The 23,790-nt window shown below is 46.0% G+C and overlaps 1 protein-coding gene across 1 annotated transcript in view; it reads left to right on the top strand.

The window, feature by feature from the left end:
- LOC139539748 (A disintegrin and metalloproteinase with thrombospondin motifs 20-like) overlaps positions 1 to 23,790 on the top strand; it is a 156,204-nt gene that overhangs the window by 53,722 nt on the left and 78,692 nt on the right. The window contains exons 9-11 of the mRNA XM_071342989.1: positions 4,035 to 4,181; positions 12,908 to 13,049; positions 13,840 to 13,944. Coding sequence (XP_071199090.1) covers positions 4,035 to 4,181; positions 12,908 to 13,049; positions 13,840 to 13,944 — 394 coding nt within the window. The remainder of the gene's footprint in view (positions 1 to 4,034; positions 4,182 to 12,907; positions 13,050 to 13,839; positions 13,945 to 23,790) is intronic.

Consider the following 23,790-nt stretch of genomic DNA (forward strand, 5'->3'; position numbering starts at 1 on the left):
TACGATTTGTATTTCATATACCTTTGACTATTGGATGTTCTTATAGGCATTTTAGTATTGCCAGTGTAACATTATAGCTTCCATCCCTCTCCTCACCGCTACATGGGCTCGAACCAGGAACACATCGACAACAGCCACCCTCGAAGCAGCGTTACCCATTCAGAGCAAGGGGAACAACTACTCCAAGTCTCAGAGCGAGTGACATTTGAAACGCTATTAGCGCGCACCCTGCTAACTAGCTAGCCATTTCACATCGGTTACACCAGCCTAATCTCGGGAGTTGATAGGCTTGAAGTCATAAACAGCGCAATGCTTGAAGCATTGCGAAGAGCTGCTGGCAAAACGCACTAAAGTGCTGTTTGAATGAATGCTTACGAGCCTGCTGGTGCTCAGTCAGACTGCTCTATCAAATCATAGACTTAATTATAACATAATAACACACAGAAATACGAGCCTTAGGTCATTAATATGGTCGAATCCGGAAACTATCATCTCGAAAACAAAACGTTTATTCTTTCAGAGAAATATGGAACCGTTCCGTATTTTATCTAATGGGTGGCATCCATAAGTCTAAATATTCCTGTTACATTGCACAACCTTCAATGTTATGTCATAATTACGTACAATTCTGGCAAATTAGTTCGCAACGAGCCAGGCGGCCCAAACTGTTGCATAAACTCTGACTCTGACGCAAGAGAAGTGACACAATTTCACCTGGTTAATATTGCCTGCTAACCTGGATTTCTTTTAGCTAAATTTGCAGATTTAAAAATATATACTTCTGTGTATTGATTTTAAGAAAGGCATTGATGTTTATGGTTAGGTACACGTTGGAGCAATGACAGTCCTTTTTCGCGAATGCGCACTGCATCGATTATATGCATCGCAGGACACGCTAGATAAACTAGTAATATCATCAACCATGTGTAGTTATAACTAGTGATTATGATTGATTGATTGATTGTTTTTTATAAGATAAGTTTAATGCTAGCTAGAAACTTACCTTGGCTTCTTACTGCATTCGCGTAACAAGCGGGCTCCTCATGAGGCAGGTGGTTAGAGCGTTGGACTAGTTAACCGTGAGGTTGCAAGATTGAATCCCTGAGCTGACAAGGAAAAAATCTGTCGTTCTGCCCCTGAACAAGGCAGTTAACCCACCGTTCCAAGGCCGTCATTGTAAATAAGAATGTGTTCTTAACTGACTTGCCTAGTTAAATAAAGGTGTAAAAAAATACAAATATATATATTTTTTAATCGGCATCCAAAATTACCGATTTCCGATTGTTATGAAAACTTGAAATCGCCCCTAATTAATCGGCCATTCCGATTAATCGGTCGACCTCTTCCATGTACCAGGCTAATCAACATTTGAAATGCAATATATAAATCAATAGTCAATGTCAATCCATTGCTTTCCATCTTGCATTAGTCCAGAGTTGTAACTAACCATGACTGAGAGACTAGATAATCATTGTCTTGTTTTAAAATTATGTGCGCCTATGAGGAGTGCCATCACGCCCATATATTGTCTGGACTGGTCCCCACAGAGTTTGCTGCTGGAAAGCGCGAGTTTCATATAACAAAACAGGCACCAGTAGCACAAATAGAATGCAAAGGGGAAGTTTATTCATACACTGGGATTTTCATACACTCCATCTTCAGAGTGGCCTCCTCTTGGCTCTTCTCCTCCTGCTCCCTCAGAGCAGCCTCCAGGCTCTGCTGTAGCGCTGCAGCTCTCTGCTGATCGAGGGTCACCTCCCCTCTCATTGCATCTACCGCCTCCTACTGGCGGGCTGCAGCCTGGGCCTCCTGCATGACCTTCTGTAGGGAGCTGTCCTCCTGCTGCTGGACAAGCTGCTCCTTCAGCACTATAAGGGTCTCCAGCTTCTCCTCCTTCTGCTTGGCTAGATCCTCCCTCATAGCAACCTTCTGCTCTTCCAGGCTCTGCTGGAGCTCTGCAGATCTCTGCTGATGGAGGGACACCTCACTTCTGTGCCTCCTTGGCCTCCCTCTCCTGGAGGACTGTGGCCTGCACCTTCTGTAGCAGTCCCTTCTGTAGATTGTTGTCAGCCTCTGTCAGCTTCAGAAGAAACCTACTGGGTTTGGGGCGAGAGACTGTTGCACCTGCCGCTATACTGGCCTGGGCGGCTGTCAGCTGGCTGAGTTCAGCTCGCATGAGAGCGTTCTGCTGACGCCGTTCTTCCAGCAGCTCCCACTGCATAGCCTGCTGTGCTATGTTTGCCTCCACCATTTGTCTCACCAATGCTTCCATTGTGCTCTGTGTTTGTTTAGTTATTGAACTTGGTTTGGTTTGCCTGCTTTCTCCACCATATGTAGCAGGATCAAGGGTGTGGGGTTTCCACGTCACCAAGTTCAATAGCAAAACAGGCACCAGTAGCACAAATAGAATGCAAAGGGGAAGTTTATTAGGGATTTTCATACACTGGGGAAGAGGGGGAAATACACCAATCACCCCACAGTCCACAAGCCGTTCTCGTTGTCCGTTCCGTCTCCCAGGGGTAATCCTCACACTCGGGTCCTCACCCAATCCGGTCCGGTACACAAGGGGGGGTAGCTCTGACTCTCGCAGCTCTGACTCTCGCAGCTCTGACTCCTCATACCTTGCTTGGTTCGCTCCTTCTCTGCCCTGTTGTGCAGGCTGCTTCCTCCTTTATCCCCAGGCAATCCCTGGCTTAACGAATCCCAGTCTTGCCTCATTGGGGCAGGAAGTCCATATAAAGCTTGGGGGTGGAGCAAGCTACCTGCAAGATATCTCTCCTCAATTACCACCCCCTTCACCTCTCCCTGCCATCTGCCACAGCATGGTCACGTGCGACGCGGTTATCTTTTCCGAGCTGCAGTTTATAAACACCATTGCCCGTTGTCATTTATCAAACGTAATAAATAGTTGTATTTCACTCTGACTTTTGACAGGCACAAAGTCACAGAACACAGCCCTGGAAGTGGCTGGCAAGCAAGCAAGACACAGACAGACCAAGAGATGCACTGCCCAGTTAGGTTAGCAAGAAAGATAGACTAGAGAGAGATGAACTGCAAGCTAGCACATCAACTTAACGTTACTGTTATTTTCTGACATCAAACTTGGAGAGGAGAGAACACAAGTTTACCTGATTGCTGTTCCGCAATTCACTCACATGGTGTTTTTTTCCTCTTTTCATGACCAGAAGGACAGTTCCGCTTCATCCTCTCATCCAAGTTGTAAACATTGACACCCGCTTTGACACAAGGGGGAGGCAGGGCCCTTGCGTAGTGAGCGTATAGGCCCGCCCGGCTCTGCTACAGCCCATTGCATGGAGCATAGCCAGATAACATACAGTAGACCAACTCATATTGTTAATTGGAAATACATTTTCTTCATATCATAATGTTTCTTTAGACCTGATTAAAATAAATAACGGATTTATTGTGATGGTGTGTATTTAATTGGTTAATTAGACTTTTAAATGTAGATGTTCCAAAGGCGCCCATCAGCGGCTTGTATGTGTGGAAGCCTGAAGATGCTAAACATGTTTATGTTAATTAACGGTCAATTACCATGAGACCGGTAGTCTTTTGCATGACAATAACTGTCTGACAAAATGTCATGAGCGCCACAGCCCTACATCAAAAAGATGAGCAACTTTATTAGACTGTTCACTATTTAGCTGCTAGAATTCATTGAGATGTAACGCTTCATAGGCCCACATCTCTACATCGTAGTGCCAGATCATGTTCAATGAAGACCATTGCTTAAAAAAACTATGTTTAGTTGTCACATACAACGGATAGGTGCAGTAAAATGTGGTGTTTTACAGGGTCAGCCTAATAGTACGGTGCCCCTGGAGCAAGTTAGGGTTAAGTGCCTTGCTCAAGGACACATCAACAGATTTTTCCCCTTCTCAGCTCAGTTATTTGAACCAGCAACCTTTTGGTTACTGGCCCAACGCTCTAACCACTAGGCTTTCTGATCCATTGAGCAGCCATCACCCCTTTTTCCTAACCGCTCTCTGTGTGTGTGTTCTCCTCCTCGGCAGGTTCAACATGCCCCATGATGACAACCCCAAATGCAGGGAGGCAGGCATAAAGCACCAGTATCACGTCATGGCGCCCACCCTCAACTACGACACTAGTCCCTGGTCCTGGTCCAAGTGCAGCCGCAAGTACATCACTGAGTTTCTGGAGTAGGTACCTCGTCCCTTTTTCTGTAATGTAAGAATACTCTTCCGGACACTGTAATTGTCCTAATGTACACATTTTCACAAACATACAGATTGTTATACAAATAAATATATCATGTTTTTTAGAGATACATTAATCACTGTAATAAAACATTCTAATATCTTCCTTTTTATAGAAAATGCAAGACAAATAAATAACAAAGCAAAAAGTGTTTGTATTCTTGGGACATAATCTGGGAAGCAAACTCTGCTACCTTCTCCAAAAGGGAGAATGTAGAGCAGGCCAGTGTAAACTGTCTCCACTGTGTTATTCCCTGGTGTGAGACAGTATTTCCTGTTTGAAGCAGGGGTCTTCCTAGGGTGACCTGAGCGATTGATCCTCCCCTGCTCCTCCTCTGTCTCTGCACTCAGGCAGAACCAGCTCTCGAGATGCTGGACAAACAGTCATTTAGTCAGTGGCGTGCTTTCTCCGCAAAAACGGTAACGCGGGGCAGCGGCTCATTCAGCGGGCTCCACAGCCAAGCGGTGGCCACCAACCTCTTCTGAAGGGCTTCCCTTTAAGATGGGAAATGTCAGTTATAATTAGATTTTCTCTGGACATGACCCTTTGATCTCTCCTCCCGCTTTGTTGATTGTGAGCAGCCACAAAAGGCCTCCTTGTTGATGAGTTGCATCTTGAGAAGTAAGCGGTCTCTCCCGGGCGAACGCCTCCTATCGAGGCTGTAAGGTTACACGCCTGTCCCGCTGCTGTGCTGCACAGTCTCCTACCAGCGGATGAATCCATCCATCCAGCTTTGAGTGGTTGGGTTGGAAAATTAGAAACACAAGAAAAATAATACTCCTATTCATTTTTTACTGCTGAATATTTCTGCTTATATGTCAGCTGTGTTAGAAAAGCTGAGTGTTCAGTTACTCGATGTGTGAGCGGAAGGTAAATGGCAATGGCTGTGAGCGAAACGTTCCATGCTGCATGAAGAGGATGCCTGATTTGTTTAACAGTGGTAATATTTATAAACAGTTCTGTGTGGCTGTGGACAGGAGCATAGGGTTCAGTGTGAAGGAGTCTCAGAGGTGGGAAAGGCAGGCCGCTGAGAGCGAGGCCCACTGCTTTCAAAGTCTGCAGGACTTCAACAATAGTATTATTAGGAGTAGGAGTATTAGGAGTATTCATCCAAACGGCACCTCCACTTTCCACTTAGCTTACCTGGTCAAGTACATCACTGTTTTGACTGCCAATTGTTCTTTCAGAGCACTCTAATGCACAACACTCTCCTGTCAACTTAAATATAGAGGGACCCACTAACTCTCAACCCCTCTTCTGCAGCCAACCCCCCTCGTTCTCCTTTCTGTGTCTGTGTAATATGGTGAACTCCCATTGGCTGCACACCTGAGAGCTGAGTGAAAAGTGTCTCTGGTGTTCTTGGTGTTTTTATGTGTAGGCCGTGATATAGACACCATTCATTCTGCTCCTGGCAGTCCTCCAAACGGTTTAAGCCATTAAACCTATATAAAGGTAAAATGCAAATCTCTCTGTGTTGCCACCCACTAATTGATGTGTACACTTGTGTTGATACTACATAATCATTAGTACCGGCAAAGCCTATAATTTTACATTCCGATGCCAGGCGCCCACGTTGGGAATTATCCTAACCACACAAACATCAGATGTCTTGCTATCCTAAACAGTTCCATTTAAAAACTTTTTTCTTACGTTTTGGTAAAAAATATATCTTTATGTCCTCAATTAATTCAAGATGCATTATCTGTGAAAATAAACTTTTTATAACTACTTATTTTCTAGTTATTTGCTGTATTAGAATAGTAATGGTTGCAGTATATCTCCCTATGAAAAGGGTAATCACTACAGTTCTGTTTGCATTTAGTTTATTACAACTGTGCAACAGGGATGTGTTGTATCATTCAATACCCTGTGTCGGTCATAAAATCTGATATATGAGCAACCTCGTAGCAGCTACCATCTCACGGGAAACACAGTCTGCCTTTATGGAACTCATTACGGAGTAGTTTCTTATGACAAACACTGAGAGATAACTGTAAGTTATTTTCTAAATAAACTCACTTTAAAGAAGCCTTCCAATGGTTGCCAGGTGTAGAACCCCTGTTGGTGCCAGAGGGGAGTCGCATCGCCTGTCTCTGGCTCCTCTGTTTTGCCAAAAAAACTGCATGCCTAATAAAAAATTGCTGTTTTTTACCCCTTTTCCATCCTGTTTTTAATTATAGGCCCATAGGGTTTCTCATTAGACGATGACAACCTGGTGAAAGATGCTTCAATATGGGGCATCATCTCTTCTCCTTCTTCTGGACTCTGACAGACAAACAGACCACTACCTTATAGCTTCAATATGGGGCATCTCTCCCTCTCTCTTCTTCTCATTTTCCTGACGAACTGACTGACCTCATCATAGCTTTCATCATTTGTCTCTCCCCAATGTTAGACAAACTCATTCCACCAAGCACTTGTAGACTTTTTGGTATACAAAACAAAGGGTTCCCTTTCAGTCGGTCACTCGGTCTAACATACTATGACGACCAATAATATTCACCTGAAAACTGAAATCACGCCCAACGGGCCAATAGATTCCGAGTGCGGCCTCGGAAGCCCTGCCTTCCTCGCTATAATACGGGGGCTCTTCAGCTCGCCTGAAGGAAGAACATGCCACACAATTTAGCTTTTCAAGTGCACGAAGACTATGAAATTTGGCTCTGACTTAGGTGTCAGTAGGGAGAGTGTACCCGTCCCCCTAGATGTTGTGAGTTTTGGGACTTGGTATCGGTTTTTGTGTTTTCTAAAAGCTACCACTTTCTGCTCTGCTTGTGTAGCTAATGCTTCCTTCCTTGGGAAGGATTTGTGTTTGCTAAAAAAACACAACTTTCTGCTCTGCTTGTGTAGCCAGTGCTTCTTTGAGTAAGATGGCCAGTGGTAAGAGTAAGTTCAAAAAGGAACATCCGACCCTGCCCTAGGGCATGTGGTTTCACAATGAAAGTTAAAAATACTCACCAGTGCTGTCTTGTTTTCCTGGGGTGGAAACACGCTCAGGAGACTTTGGCTCGGACCAGTAGTAGTGTTGGTCAGAGTTGATAGGGGTGTCATCCCAGCTGAGTGAGGCTCTTTCCGTTTTTTCTGGCATTGTTCAGGGTCCGGATTCCAGGGTTAATATCCCTGGTTGGCTCTGGAGGGTTTTCAGAGTGTGAATCGGATGGCATCATTCCGGGAAAGCCTAAATCCCCGGCTTTGGATTCGGCGTGTGAAGTGAACCATTGGTGGTAAATGCGCTTTTGATGGAGCTGTGACGTAGGGCGGCAGATCACCTGGTGTGTATTGGCCGTATTCTCCCCTTTAGCGGAGTTCCTCCAACTTTGGGGGAAGGTATTTACCTCCTGTCCCTGCAGCGGTGGGACAGGAGGTAAAATATTTTAAGAGTTCGCCAAAGAGCTAAAGGCGACCTGTGGTTCCCCTCATTCAGTCAGGTTATGGCGAGTTCATGAGTGTAGAGAGTATGGAGGAGGCGGGGCTCGTTTTCACCCTGCTGATGGATGGAAAGCTGGCGAGTTAACTCAAGAGGCTAACAAGGGGGCTAATCTGAGCACGGGGCTTCTGAATTAACAGTGCCGGTTCTTGGTTCGTCCATAGATCTGAAGGATGCATGTATTCATGTGGCTACAAATCCTCCCCATAGAAAGTTTCTGAGGTTTCATTTCGAGGGTGTGTTCTATGAGTTTCTGGTCCTGCCTTTTGGGCTCTCCCTATCGCTCCACACCTTTTCTATGGTGGTGGAGGTGGCTTTGGCACTGGTGCCGTGCCAGGGGATCAGAGTATTGGCCTATCTGGATGATTGGCTGGTCGTAGCAAGAGAGTCGAGAGAACAGGTGGAGCTCCACACTGCCACACTGGTTTCCCATATTCAGACTCTGGGGTTCATAGGGAATCACAAGAAAAGGTGTTTGATTCCACAGGGTGATCACAACAGACGCATCCTTACTGAGAAAACACAAATTGTCATCTGTTCTTCTCAATGAGGGATGCATGCGCTCTGTTGGGAATGGATGCTTAGGCGTCTCAGTGGCCTTGGACCGTGGTCTATGCGTTTCCTCCGGTGGACCTGATTCAGGCCATCGTTGAGAGAGTCCGTCAGGAGGGTCTGTTGTTGATTCTGGTGGCTCCCCGTTGGCCCAGACAACCCTGGTTCACGGAGATCATCCGCCTGTGGAGGGTTCTGTGTAGTGGGGATATATTGTCCTGATCGCACAGGAGAGTTTGGCACCCATGAATGTGATTACGACTATACAGTTGGTGCATGCACCCTCTACGTGTGAGTTGTATACATATAAGTGTTTGAGGCTTTGTGTCAGGTTAAAGGAGTTTCTCTTGTTCAGAGCTCTTTGGTGTACATTTTGATCTTCTTTGAAGAGCTTTTTGAGCAGGGCCTTTCTTTTTCTGCATTGAAAGTTTATGTGGCAGCCATCTCTGCGTCTCATGTAGGAATTGATGGCTCTACCCCGGGGCCTCATCCTCTGGTGGTGCAGTTCCTGAAAGGTGTGCGTCAGCTCAGACCAATGTCAAAGCCTATGGCACCGAAACAGGACCTGTCTTTGGTCCTGGATGCTCTGTGAGAATCTGTTTGAACCATTGGAGTCTGTGGACCTGAAGGTCCTTTCCTACAAGACTGCCCTGGTCATGGCCTTGGTGTCGACTAAGTGCGTTGGGGAGCTCTACGCGCTATCAGCACATCCCTCCTGTTTGGAGTTCGCACCTGGCGACTCCAAAGTGATGCTAAGTCCTACTGCAATCTTGCTCCCAAGGTTATGCCTATGTCAAATCAAATCAAATTGTATTTGTCACATGCTTCCGAATACAACCTTACAGTGAAATGCTTACTTACAAGCCCATAACCAACGATGCAGTTTTAAGAAAATACCTAAAAAATAGTAAGAGATAAGAATAACAAATGATTAAAGAGCAGCAGTAAATAACAATAGCGGGGCTATATACAGGGGGTACCAGTACAGAGTCAATGTGCAGGTGCACCTGTGTTGAGGTAATTGAGGTAATATGTACATGTAGATAGAGTTATTAAAGTGACTATGCATAGATAATAACAGAGAGTAGCATCATCGTTCCAGAGGGGGGGGCAATGCAAATAGTCTGGGTAGCTTGGGGGTAGAAGCTATTTAGGAGCCTCTTGGATCTGGACTTGGCACTTCGGTACCGCTTGCCGTGCGGTAGCAGAGAGAGCAGTCGATGACTAGGGTGGCTGAATTCTTTGACAATTTTTAGGGCCTTCCTCTGACACCGCCTGGTATAGAGGTCCTGGATGGCAGGAAGCTTGGCCCCGGTGATGTACTGGGCCGTACGCACTACCCTCTGTAGTGCCTTGCGGTCGGAGGCCGAGCAGTTGCCATACCAGGCAGTGATGCAACCCGTCAGGATGCTCTCCTTTTGAGGATCTGATGACCCATGCCAAATCTTTTCAGTCTCCTGAAGGGGGATAAGTTTTGTCGTGCCCTCTTCACGACTGTCTTGGTGTGCTTGGACCATGTTAGTCTGTTGGTGATGTGGACGCCAAGGAACTTGACGGTCTCAACCTGCTCCACTATAGCCCCGTCGATGAGAATGGGGGCGTGCTCGATCCTCCTTTTCCTGTAGTCCACAATCATCTACTTTGTCTTGATCACGTTGAGGGAGAGGTTGTTGTCCTGGCACCACACAGTCAGGTCTCTGACCTCATCCCTATAGGCTGTCTAAATTGTTGTCGGTGATCAGGCCTACCACTGTTGTGTCATCAGCAAACTTAATGATGGTGTTGGAGTCGTTCCTGGCCTTGCAGTCATAAGTGAACAGGGAGTACAGGAGGGGACTGAGCACGCACCTTGGGGGGGGGCCCGTGTTGAGGATGGATGGTGGATGTGTTGTTACCTACCCTTATCAACTGGGGGCGGCCCGTCAGGAAGTCCAGGATCTAGTTGTAGAGGGAGGTGTTTAGTCCCATGGTCCTTAGCTTAGTGATGAGCTTTGAGGGCACTATGGTGTTGGACGCTGAGCTCTAGTCAATGAATAGCATTCTCACACAGGTGTTCCTTTTGTCCAGGTGTGAAAGGGCAGTGTGGAGTGCAATAGAGATTGCATCTTCTGTGGATCTGTTGGGGCATTATGCAAATTGGAGTGGGTCTAGGGTTTCTGGGATAATGGTGTTGATGTGAGCCATGACCAGCCTTTCAAAGCATTTCATGGCTACAGACGTGAGTGCTACGGGTCGGTAGTCATTTAGGCAGGTTACCTTAGTGTTCTTGGGCACCGGGACTATGGTGGTCTGCTTGAAACATGTTGGTATTACAGATTCAGACAGGGAGAGGTTAGAAAAAAGGTCAGGGAAGACACTTGCCAGTTGGTCAGTGCACGCTCGGAGTACACGTCCTGGTAATCCGTCTGGCCCTGCGTCCTTGTGAATGTTGACCTGTTTAAATGTCTTACTCACATCGGCTACGGAGAACATTATCACAAAGTCGTCCGGAACAGCTGATGCTCTCATGCATGTTCCAGTGTTACTTGCCTCAAAGCGAGCATAGAAGTTATTTAGCTCATCTGGTGGGCTCATATCACTGGGCAGCTCTCGGCTGTTCTTCCCTTTGTAGTCTGTAATAGTTTGCAAGCCCTGCCACATCCGACCAGCATCTGAGCCGGTGTAGTATGATTTGATCTTAGTCCTGTATTGATGCTTTGCCTGTTTGATGGTTCGTCGAAGGGCATAGCGGGATTTCTTATAAGCGTCCGGGTTAGAGTCGTGCTCCTTGAAAGCGGCAGCTCTACCCTTTAGCTCAGTGGAAATGTTACCTGTAATCCATGGCTTCTGGTTGGGATATGTACATACAGTCACTGTGGGGACGACGTCATCGATGCACTTATTGATGAAGCCAGTGACTGATGTGGTGTACTCCTCAATACCATCGGAAGAATCCCGGAACATTTCCAGTCTGTGCTAGCAAAACAGTCCTGTAGCTTAGCATCTGTGTCATCTGACCACTACCTTATTGAGCGAGTCACTGGTACTTCCTGCTTTAGTTTTTGCTTTGGAATCAGGTGGATAAAGTTATGGTCAGATTTGCCAAATGGAGGGCGAGGAAGAGCTTTGTATGCGTCTCTGTGTGTGGAGTAAAGGTGGTTTAGAGTTTTTTTTCCTCTGGTTGCACATTTAGCATGAGGTAAAATGGATGTAAGTTTCCCTGCATTAATGTCCCTGGCCACTAGGAGCGTCCTGGATGAGCATTTTCTTGTTGGATGAGCATTTTCTTGTTTGTTTATAGCCTTATGCAGCTCGTTGAGTGCCGTCTTAGTGCCAGCATCGGTTTGTGATGGTAAATAGACAGCTACGAAAAATATAGATGAAAACTCTCTTGTTAAATAGTGTGGTCTACAGTGTATCTTGAGATACTCTACCTCAGGCGAGCAAAACCTGTTATTTTCAAATAGACACAAACCGCCACCTCTTGTTTTACCGGAGGCAGCTGTTCTATTTTGCCGATGGATCGAAAATCCCACCAGTTGTATGTTATTCACGTCGTCGTTCAGCCACGACTCGGGGGAAACATAAGATATTACAGTTTATAATGTCCCGTTGGTAGTATAGTCTTGACGTGCAAACATTGGATAACAAAATGGATGAGCTCCGCTTTTATTTAAAAAAAGTCACCTTTATTTAACCTACCTGGTTAAATAAAGGTGAAAAAAAAGCTAATCCGTTTTGTTATCCAATGATTGCACGTTGGCTAATAGGACTGATGTTAGAGGGGGATTACTCACTCGCCGTTGGATCCTTACAAGGCACCCAGACCTACGTCCCAGATTTCTGTTTCTTCTTCATGCGAATAACAGAGATTTGGACTTTGTCAGGTGTCTGAAGTAAATCCTATACATCCGACTCGTTAAAGAAAAAGTCTTTGTCCGAGGTGAGGTGAGTAATCGCTGTCCCGATATCCAGAAGCTCTTTTCGGTCATAAGAGACGGTGGCAGAAACATTGTGTACAAAATAAGTTACAAATAACGTGAAACACACACAAAAGCCCAGTTGTTAAGGAGCCCATAAAACGGCAGCCATCTCAATCCTGCACCATCTTCAAAATGTGCTTTGTGCACAGAGAAATGTCTTTTGAATAAACATGTGGTTGGGATAGCTTTGTGTCTGCATGTAAATGCAGCTTTATTCCGTCTGTATGATGCCTGGCTCCAGTTTCATAGTGACAGCATTAACTAATATTAGGTCTCAGTGAGGGGAAGTGGTGTCAGTCTCACTGTTACGTAACATCACACATCAGACCAGACCACCCACATGGGACAAAAATGTTTACATTGGAATATCATCAATCCTGGATGGTGACACGGAGATGTTTATTTTGTGATTATGAATAACAAAGATGACATTATCCTGACTACTCTGTTGTACTGTATGAATCTTGACTGATGAAGCACTTTGATGCAGCTTTGATGCAGCTTTATGTGTGCTTATTTACTGGTTGTGGGGTGTGTGTGTGTGTGTGTGTGTGTGTGTGTGTGTGTGTGTGTGTGTGTGTGTGTGTGTGTGTGTGTGTGTGTGTGTGTGTGTGTGTGTGTGTGTGTGTGTGTGTGTGTGTGTGTGTGTGTGTGTGTGTGTGTGTGTGTGTGTGTGTGTGTGTGTGTGCATACGTGCTAATTTATGTGTGTATGTGTTACCTTTCAGCACAGGGTACGGAGAGTGCCTGTTGGACGAGCCAGTGAGCAGGACGTACGAGCTACCCAACCACCTCCCTGGTCAGATCTACAATGCCAACCGACAGTGTGAGCTCATGTTTGGTCCCGGATCCATGGTCTGCCCTTACATGGTAAGCCAGGTTTCATTCCTCACAACCAGGTGTCTCGTAAGGGATGTCCCGAATGGCATTTGGGACGTAAACTCAGTCTCTATTATCTCCAAAAAAGTGTCCTCAACCAAACCTCCTATGGATAATGATGTCATATGCTTCTGAGGTTCTAATGTGTCTTGTCTATGATAAGGCACTTGTATTGAGATGATGAAGTCATAAGTTTATACAGTATAGACAACACTGTACTGTACCCCCCTTCCCCAGTCATTGTTTTTAATGAGCTGTCTGTATGACACACAGCTTTGGTGGTTTTACGAGACAATTAGCTTTATTCAGGGTTTAATAGGCTGCTGTGAGGGAAGCTGCTTTCCCTTCAAACAGAGCATACGTTCTCATGTTGAACATGCTTTAAGATTTCATGCTCCCTCCGGTCTGGTTGGAGACTTCTGCAATACTGTGTGGCTAATCTATAGTGACAGTAACAGCTGCCCAAGTAGCTGTAAAAGTTACTGTCTGGGGTTCTAGAGGCTGAACTGTACATAAAGCCTGTTACACATCCCACAGTACTTACTACTGAGCAGCACAATAGAGCCTTCTGTCTGCCTGTCAATATTAGGGATTTGTAGTTTGGGGTGAAACAGTTAAACAATTCTCCTGCAGTGGGCAGTGGGGGTTTTGTAACAGTTGTATTGTAACAGTGTTTAACGCTCCCTTCCTCTCTCTGTCTCTCCGCCTCTCTCCCGCATGTCTCTTTCTTCCCTCTCTCGCTATCTCTTTCTTCCCTCTCTCGCTATCTCTTTCCACACAGAAACAGTGCAAGAGGCTTTGGTGTACGAGTGCTGAGGGGGGCCATAAAGGGTGTCGGACACAGCACATGCCCTTGGCTGATGGGACAGACTGTGGACATGGAATGGTAGGACAGAATGCTGTATTTCTTCCATTGAAGTGTAAATTGATGGTACAATGACAAACACCGTGTATTATCTACTGTAGTAGATGCTCTTACAATAAATCCACTGTTGATGTTTTGCCTTTCCGTTATCAATGAGCAAATTTCAAACAAAATGTTAAACTCTGTATGAAATGGATCATGATATTCTCCTTGTCTCGAACTGACAGTAGTTCTCATGTTGAGTAGGGACTGTTTGTCCTCTTTCTTCACTACAGATGTAGGATCTTAATATGTGCCAGCTTGAAAACAATCCTTCATCAACAGGAAATGTGAATTATTATGTGCATTATAATTAATGGACATTTTTGTAGGGGTTGTAGGGCTGGGCGATATGGCCTAAAAATCATATTTAAATTTTTTTCAAACTAAGCTTTGTTGCACAAATAAAGGTCAATACACTGCCTTTGCAACAGTAGCGAATAATCTAATGAATTCAAGGCTTGTAAAATTATACCTACAGTAGGCTAAATATAGCTTTTTTGGGCAAAACATTGGCCGTCAAGTATTTTTATGAAAATGCAATTTTTGTTACAAATTTAACCAGAACCATGCATAATGCACATCCAGGAATAATGACCAACTTCTGGTAACAGGCATTATAGAAAATTAACACAGGTCTCATAAACAATCTCTCAAACACAAGCCCACCTGCTCGTGAGTAGCCAGCTAATCTTTATATTTAAAGTCTAGCAAACTTGGATCTGTTTTCTACAAGGTAGAACAGTTGAATTGTTATGAATAGAGCCTTCTGTCCGTCTCCAACTGTTTGAACAACATGGTCTGTTCACTTTGTTTAGGTTTTGAAATCAAGTGGCTACCTGGTTAAGAACATGCTTATTTCTCAGAAGGAGAACGAGTTGCCAATTCCTTATTTAAAGGCATAGTTGTATGCTCATTGCACATTTATAAAACACAGACTAGACAGCTAGCATATAACAGTCTGGCTAAAATGCAGCAATGATTATTGATACAGTCTGAATCCCTCTGTGAATTATTGGATGTCTATGCAGTCAGTATAAATTACTTTTCTTGGCCACAGTTAGTCCTATTGTAGCTGCTCATGGAAATGTGGTCAGGTTTTATCCCCAGTGAGTAACCTGAAGCATGAGCATTAGCGTTAGCCGTGCTCTGAGGCCCCAACCCTCATCAAACCTCATGTTCTCACCTCCTTGGGATGCTATGCTGATTAGCACTGTTGCGGCGGGGTAGGTGTTGGGTGCATAGTGACAGGCACTGAGGATGTGGCTGAGGGAAAGAGGGGTGAGATGGGGCTGGAGGAGAGAGAGGGGTTAGACAGGGCCGGAGGAATGAGCGGTGAAATGGGGCTGGGGAGAAGAGAGGGGTTAGATGGGGTTAGTGGAAAGAGGGATAAGATGGGGCTGGGGGATAGAGGGAGAGAGGAAGAGAGAGGGAGGGGGAGAAGTAGATGTGAAGGTCGGGCCTTTGAAAGGAGATGCCGTCCGTCGTTCACAGTTGAGTCACCTTATTGTGAACCTGTGACCCTAAAACCTCTTTAAAAGGCGGGTGAGTGGGTCAGTGGTCAGGCCGTAACAGAGTCCAAGGCTGAGACCACGCAGGGCCACACTTCCTCTCCCTCTGCTCTGCTCAGCTCACACAATAGACCTCACATCAATGATTCTAAAAAGGAGGAGTTGGGGGAGGAGGAGGAAAAGGAGAGAGAGGTGGGCTACGAGTATTTGTTTGCATGTGGTGGTGGTGATGGGGTGAGGGGTAGAGGACCCTCCCCCAGGAGTCTTTCCAGAACAAAAAAAAACACAGTGTGTGCCCATGTAAGCCCAATATGTTCCATAATGTCTCTGTATTTGTTCCCTGTTCCATCCTGTTAAGGCTTGGATTACTAGACATCAATAAAGATAATTTAACTGGGATGACTAACATCTTAACCCAACAAAAACAGCTTCAGTATAAAAAAAGTATAAAAACAGCTTCAGTATTTTTCCACATTGTGTTACGTTACAGCCTTATTCTAAAATGTATTAAATCGTTTTTTCCCCTCATCAATCTACACACAATACCCCATAATGACAAAGCAAAAACAGGTTATTAGACATTTTTGCAAATGTATAAAAACATATTTTTTTATATCACATTTACATAAGTATTCTGACCCTTTATTCAGTACTTTCTTGAAGCAACTTTGGCAGCGACTACAGCCTCGAGTCTTCTTGGGTATGACGCTACAAGCTTGGCACACCTGTATTTAGAGAGTTTCTCCCATTCCTCTCTGCAGATACTCTCAAGCTCTGTCAGGTTGGATAGGGAGTGTTGCTGAACAGCTATTTTTAGGTCTCTCCAGAGATGTTCGATAGGGTTCAAGTCCAGGCTCTGGCTTGGCCACTCAAGGACTTTCAGAGACTAGTCCCGAAGCCACTCCCGCGTTGTCTTGGCTGTGTGCTTAGGGTCGTTTTCCTGTTGGAATGTGAACTTTCGCCCCAGTCTGAGATCCTGAGCGCTCTGGAGCAGGTTTTCGTCAAGGATCTCACTTTACTTTGCTCCGTTCATCTTTGCCTACATCCTGACTGGTCTCCCAGTCCCTGCTGCTGAAAAACATCCCCACAGCATGATGCTGCCACCACCATGCTTCACCGTATGGATGGTGCCAGGTTTTCTCCAGACGTGACGCTTGGCATTCAGGCCAAATACTTAAATCTTGGTTTCATCAGACCAGATCATTTTGTTTCCAGGTGACTACCTCATGAAGCTGGTTGAGAGAATGCCAAGAGTGTGCAAAGCTGTCATCAAGGCAAAGGGTGGCTTCTTTGAAGAATCTCAAAAATAAAATATATTTTGATTTGTTTAATACTTTTTTGGTCACTACATGATTCCATATGTGTTATTTCATAGTTTTGATGTCTTCACTATTATTCTACAATGTAGAAAATAGAGAAAAACCCCTGAATGAGTAGGTGTGTCCTAAGGCCTCTCTCTCTCTGTCTCTCTTTCACTGACTCATCCTTCTCACCTCACCCTCTCCTGGTCTTTCATACCATACATCCTGTACTCTCTTTCTGTACTCTCCCTCTCTATCTCTAACCTCCCTCTCTCTTTCTTTCCAAACACTGTCTCTTTTTCTCCCTTTTCCTCTCTCGCTCCCCCTCTCTCTCACGATGCTCTTTATTGCTACCTCCCCTCTCTCCCTCCCCTCTTTACTGTGCTCTTTATAGCTACCTCCCCTCCCTCCCTCCCCCCTCTCTATCTCTCACTATGCTCTTTATCGCTACCTCCCCTCCCTCCCCTCCCTCTTTCTCCCACTATGCTCTTAATAGCTACCTCCCTCCCCTCCCTCTTACTCACTATGCTCTTTATCGCTACCTCCCCTCCCTCCCTCTTACTCACTATGCTCTTTATCGCTACCTCCCCTCCCTCCCTCTTACTCACTATGCTCTTAATAGCTCCCTCCCCTCCCTCCCTCTTACTTACAATGCTCTTTATCGCTACCTCCCCTCCCCCCCTTACTCATTATGCTCTTTATCGCTACCTCCCCTCCCTCCCTCTTACTCACTATGCTCTTAATAGCTCCCTCCCCTCCCTCCTTCTTACTCACAATGCTCTTTATCGCTACCTCCCCTCCCTCCCTCTTACTCACTATGCTCTTAATACCTCCCTCCCCTCCCTCCCTCTTACTCACTATGCTCTTTATCGCTACCTCCCCTCCCTCCTTCTTACTCACTATGCTCTTTATCGCTACCTCCCCTCCCTCCCTCTTACTCACTATGCTCTTTATCGCTACCTCCCATCCCCCCCCCTTACTCACTATGCTCTTAATACCTCCCTCCCCTCCCTCCCTCTTACTCACTATGCTCTTTATCGCTACCTCCCCTCCCTCCCTCTTACTCACTATGCTCTTTATCGCTACCTCCCCTCCCTCCCTCTTACTCACTATGCTCTTAATAGCTACCTCCCCTCCCTCCCCTCCCTCCCTCTTACTCGCTATGCTCTTTATCGCTACCTCCCCTCCCTCCCTCTTACTCACAATGCTCTTTATGGCTACCTCCCCTCCCTCCCTCTTACTCACAATGCTCTTTATCGCTACCTCCCCTCCCTCCCTCTTACTCACTATGCTCTTTATCGCTACCTCCCCTCCCTCCCTCTTACTCACTATGCTCTTTATCGCTACCTCCCCTCCCTCCCTCTTACTCACTATGCTCTTAATAGCTACCTCCCTCCCTCTTACTCACAATGCTCTTTATCGCTACCTCCCCTCCCTCCCTCTTACTCACTATGCTCTTAATAGCTCCCTCCCCTCCCTCCCTCTTACTCACTATGCTCTTTATCGCTACCTCCCCTCCCTCCCTCTTACTTACTATGCTCTTAATAGCTACCTCCCTCCCCTCCCTCCCTCTTACTCACTATGCTCTTAATAGCTCCCACCCCTCCCTCCTTCTTACTCACAATGCTCTTAATAGCTACCTCCCCTCCCTCCCTCTTACTCACTATGCTCTTAATAGCTACCTCCCTCCCTCTTACTCACAATGCTCTTTATCGCTACCTCCCCTCCCTCCCTCTTACTCACTATGCTCTTAATAGCTACCTCCCTCCCCTCCCTCCCTCTTACTCACTATGCTCTTAATAGCTCCCACCCCTCCCTCCTTCTTACTCACAATGCTCTTTATCGCTACCTCCCATCCCTCCCTCTTACTCACTATGCTCTTTATCGCTACCTTCCCTCCCTCCTTCTTACTCACTATGCTCTTAATAGCTACCTCCCATCCCTCCCTCTTACTCACAATGCTCTTTATCGCTACCTCCCCTCCCTCCCTCTTACTCACAATGCTCTTTATCGCTACCTCCCCTCCCTCCCTCTTACTCACTATGCTCTTAATAGCTACCTCCCTCCCCTCCCTCCCTCTTACTCACTATGCTCTTAATAGCTCCCACCCCTCCCTCCTTCTTACTCACAATGCTCTTTATCGCTACCTCCCATCCCTCCCTCTTACTCACTATGCTCTTTATCGCTACCTTCCCTCCCTCCTTCTTACTCACTATGCTCTTTATCGCTACCTCCCATCCCTCCCTCTTACTCACTATGCTCTTTATCGCTACCTTCCCTCCCTCCTTCTTACTCACTATGCTCTTTATCGCTACCTCCCATCCCTCCCTCTTACTCACTATGCTCTTTATCGCTACCTTCCCTCCCTCCTTCTTACTCACTATGCTCTTTATCGCTACCTCCCCTCCCTCCCCTCCCTCCCTCTTACTCACAATGCTCTTTATCGCTACCTCCCCTCCCTCCCTCTTACTCACTATGCTCTTAATAGCTACCTCCCTCCCCTCCCTCCCTCTTACTCACTATGCTCTTTATCGCTACATCCCCTCCCTCCCTCTTACTCACTATGCTCTTAATAGCTCCCTCCCTCCTTCTTACTCACAATGCTCTTTATCGCTACCTCCCCTCCCTCCCTCTTACTCACAATGATCTTAATAGCTCCCTCCCCTCCCTCCCTCCCTCTTACTCACAATGCTCTTAATAGCTCCCTCCCCTCCCTCCCTCTTACTCACAATGCTCTTAATAGCTCCCTCCCCTCCCTCCCTCTTACTCACAATGCTCTTAATAGCTCCCTCCCCTCCCTCCCTCTTACTCACAATGCTCTTAATAGCTCCCTCCCCTCCCTCCCTCTTACTCACAATGCTCTTAATAGCTCCCTCCCCTCCCTCCCTCTTACTCACAATGCTCTTAATAGCTCCCTCCCCTCCCTCCCTCCCTCTTACTCACAATGCTCTTAATAGCTCCCTCCCCTCCCTCCCTCTTACTCACAATGCTCTTAATAGCTCCCTCCCCTCCCTCCCTCTTACTCACAATGCTCTTAATAGCTCCCTCCCCTCCCTCCTTCTTACTCACTATGCTCTTAATAGCTACCTCCCATCCATCCCTCTTACTCACTATGCTCTTTATCGCTACCTCCCCTCCCTTCCTCTCTCACTATGCTCTCTGTGTGCGGCATACTCTCTCTTCTTGCGGGGCGCTGGAGTAATACGGTCATGTGACCCTCAGCGGTGCCTCTGTCATCTGGCCCAGTGGGTCATGTGCTAACGAGGGCATCCCATCACTTGTTGTCTATAAATACTGCCACCTCCCTCCTCCTCTCCTCCTCCTCACATCTTCTTTGAAAGGGCCCTGCCTGTGTAGCTCTGGGGCCAACTAACACGGTCAATCAGGGCCTGTCAGCCCAAAGGCAGCACTGCCTCCAGCCTGGCCCTGCCTGAATCTACAGGCCCTCTTTTTGAAGAAAACAGCCTGTCCTCCCTCTCTGCTTCTCTTATCACCAGGGCAGGCAGCGTCACAACAGCTTGGTGGGTGGCCCAACTTGAATGAAGCAAATGTGCTGTTGTTGTTTCCCATCAATTATTAAGCACCCTGCCCAGTGTTTAGGTCTGAGTGTGTGGTTGAAGGAAAGCTCTGTTGAAAGTTTTTTTGTGTGATTTGTTCTGCGTGGTGCGATGGATGGAACTATCAATTGCGTTCAATTTCAAGACCATCAATTCTTCAGAGTTCTCCATTTTAGTTGAACTATAAAGTTTCCTGACTTATTTTCGTAAGGTTGTTTTGAATGACTTGTGTCAGTGAAAAGCTAGAGAGGAAGTCCTGGTTATAATATTCCAGTCAGAACATTCCTCATAACTACAACCTGCTCTCCTCTTGTTTCAGCCGATTAGAGAGAGATAGTGAAGTCTTGAAAAGCAGAGCCAGGCTGAGGCAGAATAGAATGTGTTGGCTGAGACAGTGAACGTTGGCTGAGGTGGCGAGTGTTGGCTTGGGCCCCTTGCAGCCATACAGACTAGTGTCGTACGATGCTGCCTGTGAACTGAGGCTCTGGAATCTCTGACTCGTATCAATGTCACTCTCTGCTAATCTCTGGGATGTTTCCACTTTCCATCATCACAGACCTGTTGCTTTGGCTGAACAAGTGGATTATTGTTTTGCTAGCTCTCTCTGACATATAATTTCTCTGTGTAATATTGTATAATAGTGATGGTAGCTTTCGGCGACCCAGGATGGATTTAATTTTGATTAGGTAGCAGGAGGTTGCTACGTGACAAATTGGGACGATAAAATACTAAGCCCTTCTTCACAATGGAAGGTTTTTTAAGCATGCTCTATAATACATCATAACATTTCTTCCTAGCTAACTTTCTGATTTTAATCAACATATTAAGACAATTTAATACCTGAACATCACTATCTGAAATGAACATTACAAAGCAAATATAAGTAATAATCCGGAGAGGCAGATATCTACCTAAAGAGGAGGAGAGAGTCTAGTTTGATTCAAGGTTGAAGATACCCAGGCTAGGATCTTAATAATTCCATGAGGAAGCTTTTGAAAATAAACCGATTAGAATATTAGAATCCTATTGTCTTAACTTTTGTTATCTTCAACCTAGGATTGAATCTGTCTATGTGAAATGAGAGAGGAATAAACACCAAAGGTAAAAGTATCTGAAGTACAGGTGAATTGAACAGCTTACGGGCCAAACCACTAATTCAAACTACTGATAACCTTCCACTGCTGAGTAGAGAGGATCGTGTGAGAGGTTGAGGGGGTGGCTCTCAGCTTGTGGTTGCATCATCCCTCTAAGCCCCACTCTCACCTCTTAGAACACGAGGAAGAACACCGTTTCCCATGATGTTTCACATTTCACTGAAAAATAGATTTTTAAACCATATGCATACCCCAAATATAAAACTACTATAGCAAACACCATCTACCTCAACCTCTGCTCCTAACCTTAAAGATGGGGTGAAACAGTGCCACTGTCCGCCACGCGGCCTTGTAATTGTTTTTGTTTTGTTGAAGAAGCAGAGCTGGAGAGCATTGCGCATCGTGATTATTATTTTTTTCATTCCATACAAGTATGCTGCTGTTCTATCGCTCATAAAATTATGTCACAAATTCTACAGCACAAAGTCAGTCATGTCTGAAGTCTAAAAATAATAATGATTCAATAATCCATGCCTTCTGGGAATGTTATGAAGTCCAAAAGTTATGGGCGGAGTAAGGAAAATGTCTGTCAGAAGTATTACAATGTCTCGTTGGTAATCAAGCCTACCACTGTCGTGTCTTCTGCAAACTTGATGATTGAGTTGGAGGCGTGCATGGCCACGCAGTCATGGGTGAACAGGGAGTACAGGAGAGGGCTGAGAACACACCCTTGTGGGGCCCCAGTGTTGAGGATCAGCGGGGTGAAGATGTTGTTACCTACCCTCACCACCTGGGGGCGGCCCATCAGAAAGTCCAGGACCCAGATGCACAGGGCGGGGTCGAGACCTTAATGACGAGTTTGGAGGGTACTATGGTGTTAAATGCTGAGCTGTAGTCGATGAACAGCATTCTTACATAGGTATTCCTCTTGTCCAGATGGGTTAGGGCAGTGTGCAGTGTGAAGTGTGATTGCGATTGCGTCGTCTGTGGACCTATTGGGGCGGTAAGCAAATTGGATTGGGTCTAGGGTATCAGGTAGGGTGGAGGTGATATGATCCTTGACTAGTCTCTCAAAGCACCTCATGATGACGGAAGTGAGTGCTACGGGGCGATAGTCGTTTAGCTCAGTTACCTTAGCTTTCTTGGGAACAGGAACAATGGTGGCCCTCTTGAAGCATGTGGGAACAGCAGACTGGGATAGGGATTGATTGAATATGTCCGTAAACACATGCTCTGAGGACGCGGCTAGTGCCGCCTGGGCCGGCAGTCTTGCGAGGGTTAACACGTTTAAATGTTTTACTCACGTTGGCTGCGGTGAAGGAGAGGCCGCAGGTTTTGGTAGCGGGCCATGTCGGTGGCACTGTATTGTCCTCAAAGCGAGCAAAGAAGTTGTTTAGTTTGTCTGGGAGCAAGACATCGGGGTCCGCAACGGGGCTGGTTGTCTTTTTGTAGTCTGTAATTGACTGTAGACCCTGCCACATACCTCTCGTGTCTGAGCCGTTGAATTGCAACTCTACTTTGTCTCTATGCTGACGCTTAGCTTGTTTGATTGCCTTGCGGAGGGAATAGCTACACTGTTTGTATTCGGTCATGTTTCCGGTCGCCTTGCCCTGATTAAAAGCAGTGGTTCGCGCATTCAGTTTTGCGCGAATGCTGCCATCAATCCACGGTTTCTGGTTGGGGAAGGTTTTAATTGTCGCTGTGGGTACAACATCACCTATGCACTTGCTAATAAACTCGCTCACCGAATCAGCGTATACATCATTGTTGTTGTTCGATGCGATCCGGAACATATCCCAGTCCACGTGATTGAAGCAATCTTGAAGCATGGAATCAGATTGGTCAGACCAGCGTTGAACAGAGCTGAGCACGGGCGTTTCCTGTTTTAGTTTCTGTCTATAGGCTGGGAGCAACAAAATGGAGTCGTGGTCAGATTTGCCGAAAGGAGGGTGAGGGAGGGCTTTGTATGCGTCGCGGAAGTTAGAGTAACAATTATCCAGAATTTCTCCAGCCTGGGTCGCGCATTCGATATGCTGATAAAATTTAGGGAGCCTTGTTTTCAGATTAGCTTTGTTAAAATCCCCAGCTACAATAAATGCTGCCTCAGGATATGTGGTTTCCAGTTTACATAGAGTCCAATGAAGTTCTTTCAGGGCCGTCGAGGTGTCTGCTTGGGGGAGATGTACACGACTGTGATTATAATCGAAGAGGATTCTCTTGGTAGATAATGCGGTCGGCATTTGATTGTAAGGAATTCTAGGTCAGGTGAACAAAAGGACTTGAGTTCCTGTATGTTGTTATGATCACACCACGACTCGTTAATCATAAGGCATACACCCCCGCCATTCTTCTTACCAGAGAGATG

Source organism: Salvelinus alpinus, chromosome 15 (assembly GCF_045679555.1).
Source record: "Salvelinus alpinus chromosome 15, SLU_Salpinus.1, whole genome shotgun sequence".
Classification (NCBI taxonomy): Eukaryota; Metazoa; Chordata; class Actinopteri; order Salmoniformes; family Salmonidae; genus Salvelinus; species Salvelinus alpinus.